We start from the raw sequence: 5,797 nt of genomic DNA, 5'->3' as shown, positions 1-5,797 counted from the left end.
ATGTGGGTGTACAATCCAAGAGAGGAGATTGAGTTTGAGAAGGGCCAATTATTCACCAATGTGGATTCCTTTAGAGCAGCTTTGAAGGATTATGTCATCCAAAAGGGATTTCTAGTAGTAAGATTGAAGAATGAGAAAACTAGAGTGACAGCTATTTGTGGTATAGATGGTTGCAAATGGAGAATCCATGCAAGTCCTGTGGCTGATTCTATCACTTTTATGATTAAATCTTACCAACCTGAACACACTTGTGTTATGGATAAAGGTAATGTAGAAGCCACATCAGATTGGATTGCAAAAAAGTTGGTGCCCTTGATGAGAGATCATCCGAACATATCTAGCCAGGGCATAGAAGCAGAGATGATAGCTAAGTATGGTATTAAACCAAGTTACATGCAGCTTTTTAGAGCAAAAAAGAAAACAAAAGAGGAGATTCAAGGAAACTTCAGTGATTCTTATGGCAAATTACCAAAGTGTGCAGCACTTCTAAGACAATATAATCCACAAAGCATTTGCAAAATACATTATGATAGGCCAAATCTCCTTGTAGAGCTCAGATTTTTAAGAATATTTGTTAGTTTTAGAACAAAGAAAACTGGTTTTCTTGAAGGTTGCAGGCTGTTCATTGGCTTTGATGGCTGTCACTTGAAGGGTCCCTTTAGTGGTGTTTTACTCACAGCAGTGGCCTTAGATAGGAATGATAGTATATTTCCAATTGCATTTGCTGTAGCTGAATGTAAAAACAAGGAAACATGGAGCTGGTTCTTTCACTTTTTCGAGGAGTTTTTTGGACCATTCAACAGCCATTTACCTTTAACCTTTATGAGTGATAGGCAAAAGGTATTGCTCAGAACAATCTACTCTTTGTTTGGACATGTTGAAGGATCTGAAAAAGCTTTTTTTGACTCATCTATTTGCTGTTTTAGGGGCTCAACCTTGCTTATGAGGAGATTTTTCCAAATGCTAGTGGTAGATATTGTTGCAGGCACATTTGCAGCAACTTCAAGCAGCAATTTCCAGGCATGCTACTTAATAGTTTCTTGTGAAAGGCAGCAAAGAGTTATGATCAGATAAGTCACAATGAAGCAATGTCAACCATTAAAGACATCAACATACAGGCTTGGAAATATTTGGACAAAATTCCCAAGAAGGCGTGGTGTAGATATGCATTTGCAAAAGAAATTAAATGTGACCATGTCACAAATAATTTCACTGAATCATTTAATTCATGGGTTGGTGATCTCAGGGGCAAACCCATACTTACCCTTGTTGAAGGTTTGATAAGGAAGTTCATGAAGAAAATGCATAAGAGATACCAAAAAGGATGCATATTAACTAACAGAATCACCCCAAAGTTTGCTGAAAAGCTCAAAAAAATTGCTCAAGCATCAAGGCATTGTACCCTGAATATGGCAAGTGAGGATACATTTGAGGTTGGTGATATGGATAGATCATTCATAGTCAATTTAAACCAAAGGACTTGTGATTGTGGTGCATTCCAATTAGTTGGACTTTCTTGCAAACATGCTGCACTTGGCATTATCTACAAAAGGGACAAGTTGGAAGATTACTGCAATCAGTGGTTCTCCAAAGACATTTACTTGAAGGCATATGCTTCTATGATTCACCCTATACCTCATGAAAAGAGGTGGCCGCCTATGGATGAAGTTACGCCTAAGGTTGTACTGCCCCCTCCTTTGAGAAGGGCTCCTGGTAGGTCAAGAGTTAACAGAAGAAGAGAAGCTGATGAAGGACCTTCATCTCAGTCAAAAAGGTCTAGTACCTTAAAGTGTGGAAATTGTGGTCAGTTTGGTCACAACATGAGAACATGTCAAAGAGCTCCTGTGCAAAGAAAGAATCCAGCCAATACTCATGCTCAACAGGTATCATCATACACATGTACAAATTAAATGTTCTTTCTTGATTCAACATGCTGCTTATGTTGTTTACTTCATGGTAGATGCCAACTAGAAGAGGGAAACCAGGCAGAGGAATTGCAAATTTAGGACTGCAAGGATCTGTTCTTTGGGTACAAATCATATTTGAATTATGCAATTAGTCTACAATGTTACTTAGTCATATTACTTTAACATGTAAATTTGTTATGACAGGAACATACACATGGGAATGTGCCTATTGTGCATTCAGGTCAAGGTAGCAATTCAAGTCCTTCTACTGGAAATGCTGCTATAAATGTTCAGGTTAATGTACAGACAGGTGTAATTGCCTCTAAAAGAAAGGTACGGGCTCTTTTGTTTGGTTCTCCAATCTAGTGCTGCTACATATGTATTCAATAAGGCACAAGCTCTTTTATTTTGAACAATTGCAGAGAGGAAGGCTTTCAAATGCTACTTCGACAAATGCTGCAACAGGTTCTCGCAGAAGAGTTACACCAGAACTTTCTCAAGCTCCTGTGCAAGCCCCTGGTGATGCTCAAGCTGCTACAACTGTTAGGATGAATGTAGCTGCAACTCTTAACTCTACCAATATTAGCACCAGCGGCAGTTTTAGCTTGCATTTCTAATGGAAGCTATTATGCTTATGTAGACACCAAATTTTTGTCAAATTTTAATATTTTCTCAAGATTTTTCTATTTAATGAATTATTTATTTTCTAGCATTTTAATGTGTAATTTTCTCATTTTTACAGGTTTATTTTAGGAAAAGAAAAAAAAACAAAACAAAAACAAAACAAAACAAAAAAAAACAAAACAAACTAGCAAGCAACAAAAAAAAAAAAAGGAAAAAAGGAGAAAATCAAGAAATCAAATCATCCTAATCATTTTTTTTTTCCCCACCAAATACATTTAACCCATTTCACACTCAATTGCCAAGGACCTTTCTTTTCATCCGCAGAAACCATCATTTTGGGCAATCCAACACACAAAACTCCCCACCTTTTACTTCCTCAATCTCCTCTCTCGGCTCTCTCCCAGAGGACACAACAGGGAAGCCAAAAAGAAAAAAAAAGAAAATCTCCATCCCTCTGGGCTCTCTCTTGAAAAAAGGAGGAAAAAAATGACACAAAAAAAAAAAAGGCTCTCGGCTCTCTCTGGGCTGGACCGAAAAGAAGAAGAAAAAAAAGAGAAAAAAACTACTTCCTCAATCTACTCTCTCGGCTCTCACAGACGGAGGACAAGAAACAAAAACAGAGACAAGGAAAAAAGAAGGGAGGCTCTCGGCTCTCTCTCTTGGCTCTCTACCGAAAAAAGAAAGAAAGGCATCAAAAAAACTTCAGCCAAGGCAATTCCACTTTCATTGAGGTATTTTCCAGTTTTTTTTTTAAGCATATTAGATGCATTTTGATTTTAATTTATCTTGCTTTTGCTGGTTTTTATTGTTGTTGTTGTATTGCTGAAAATTGGGAAATGGCATGAACTAGATTGAGGAAAAGGAAATGTTTTTTATGCATGCATGTTAACCGTTTGAAAAAATACCAAAATGAAAAGAAAGAATCTTAGGGGACTGTTTTGATTTATTTTAGTCCTTTTATGTTGTTTTTCTTGTCAAAATAAAATCATATTTGTATTGTAGGAGTTGTAAGAGTGTTGTAGTATAATTTTCATGATTTTTGATGAAAGATATGGTGTTTTGAAAAAATAAAAACTGAACTGATTTCTTGGCATTTTGACCACTTTCGGCTCACTTTTTGTAAAAACTAACTCCGGAAATGGAACCTACGCGAAAAATCGAGTGGGGAGGTGTATTTTGAGGATTTTTGGTGACCGGAGAGGTCACCGGCGGTGGCAGTCGGCGGCGGTGGCGCCACCGGCGGCCACCATGGCCGCCAACTGAAGTAAGCTTCGGTTGGCCAGAGGAGGAGAAGAAACGAAGGAAGAAGAAAGAAAGAAAAGAAAGAGAAGGAGAAAGAAAGAAAAGAAAAGAAGAAAAAAAGGGGTTTGGGCCATTTTTTTTGTTCTGTGGGCTTGTGATTGGGCTTTAGTTTATTTTTTCTTTTGGGTTTCGGTTGGGTTCGGAGGTTGGAGCCCATGAATTTTTTGGCTGGGCTTGAGGGATAAAAAGACAGGTTGGCCTGTGTGTTTTAGCTTGGGTTTTCAGTTGGGCTTAGGTAGCTTTGGCCCAAGTAAAATAAAAAGATTGGCCCGATGCCCTTTATCTTGCCCAGATCTGGTTACGATTTGCACTTTGGCCCCTGATCTTTGGAGTAGTTTTATTGTAGCCTAGAACATTTTAAATTCCTTTCACCTAGGTCCTTAAAATAATTTCATTTTGGTCCCTGAATTTTATCTTTCATTTAATTTTGACCCCTAAACTTTGGAAAAATATAATTTTTGTCCCCAAAGGTTTTTCAATCTTTGCAATTCAGTCCATGGTGAATTTTGACTCTCTTTGTTATGATTGTTTCTTTTCTTCAATAACTAATTATGTTACTTTAGAATATACTTAACTTGGAATTTTTTAGATTTGCTTAACTTTCTTTACGTCTGACATATTAGTGTGAGTTTAGTACTTTTATTATTATTGTTTTTTCAATTAAATTGGTGCCATGATTCTTTTGTTCATTGTGAGTATAAATAGGACAATTTGACTCCATTTAGTCACCACTTCAAACGGGAGGTACCCCTATTTTTATTATTTCAATGTCAATTACGTGCTCTTATGTGCTCTTATGTGTTCCTATGTGTTTATATTTTTATATGCTTTATTTATTTGATTTAAATATTCATTTAAATTTTCTTATATATGTTTTAGTTAATTTTTTACAATGATTCAAGAGGCATTTAAATACCTCAAAAATGTAATAGATAGGATAATTATATTTGTTTTATTATATTTTTCCCTTCTAGATTGTAGTTAGGCGCTCCCCGATGTAATAGATAGGTTGCGTGTTTATGTGGCTTATGTGTTATGTGTTTTATCCGCTTTTCTTAGGATTTTGGCATCTAGATATTATGTTTACGTGTTATGTGCTACGTGCTCTTATGTGTTTATTTATTTTAATTTATGTTTTATTTGTTTCACTGTGAATTGTTAATGCATGACGTCACCACACTAGTCCAACGCTAGTTGTGGCTTCTCTCTTCGCTTACTTGCTAGTCCAACGCTAGTAAGGACTATTAGAAATGGGCTAGTCCAACGCTAGACCCTTTAGGTTGTCTTGCGCTAGATTCATCTTTGTGTGCTATTTATTACATTTTCACGCATATTTTCATTTTTAGGATCTTTTCCCATTTGCATGATATTTCCTATTATATTATCCCCTATCCTCTATATGTGTTAATCATGTCATTTAGAATTGCATTTCATTTAGGACATTGTATAGTAAGTTAGCTCATTTGTTTGTGCATATTAGGAGAATTATTTTTCAAATATGGGAAATGGGTGATTATAACTTTTTAGTTTAAATACCCCATTAATCCCTGTATAAGAAAATTATGTCACGAGTTTTTGTCTCCCGCACCCTTTATGTTGCATTCCCTTTTTCTTTGATCACTTATATATATGTATATAATTTAATTTCTTTTCTTTTATTTTAATTTCATCATTTGCATATTCGTGACACTTTCAAGGAATCATTTTGGGCTTCGCAATTAATGCGATTGGTTCAATTAAACCCCTTGAATGAACATTTTGTCCCTTTCGATATATTTAGATTTGCATCCATATAGGAAACATCCAAATATGATAAAATTAAGGGTTAGATTAGGAAAATTTTGACTAAACCTCGCAACTAGCTTAGACTAGGTTGAAAGGGTGCCTTAGGTTTGAGTCAATTGAACCTTTGCCTTCCCTTTCTTCAACCGTGACTCCCGAACCCATTTTCTCTTGTTTTCAAA

At 36.0% G+C, this 5,797-nt stretch overlaps 1 protein-coding gene across 1 annotated transcript; it reads left to right on the top strand.

Annotated features, from left to right (window-relative positions):
- Nucleotides 1–1,074, top strand: LOC113777244. The gene has a single exon (XM_027322278.1). It carries the CDS (start codon nt 1–3, stop codon nt 1,072–1,074), a length of 1,074 nt encoding a protein of 357 aa, XP_027178079.1.
- Nucleotides 1,075–5,797: the final 4,723 nt, after the last annotated feature.

The sequence above is a fragment of the Coffea eugenioides genome, chromosome 7, assembly GCF_003713205.1.
Source record: "Coffea eugenioides isolate CCC68of chromosome 7, Ceug_1.0, whole genome shotgun sequence".
In the NCBI taxonomy this organism is placed as follows: Eukaryota; Viridiplantae; Streptophyta; class Magnoliopsida; order Gentianales; family Rubiaceae; genus Coffea; species Coffea eugenioides.
Note: the sequence above shows the minus strand (reverse complement) of the source record. Positions and strands in the feature narration are given on the sequence as shown.

Excerpts from the sequence above, each read along its gene's own strand:
- LOC113777244 (XM_027322278.1), top strand. The coding sequence starts at position 1 with ATGTGGGTGTACAATCCAAGAGAGGAGATTGAGTTTGAGAAGGGCCAA.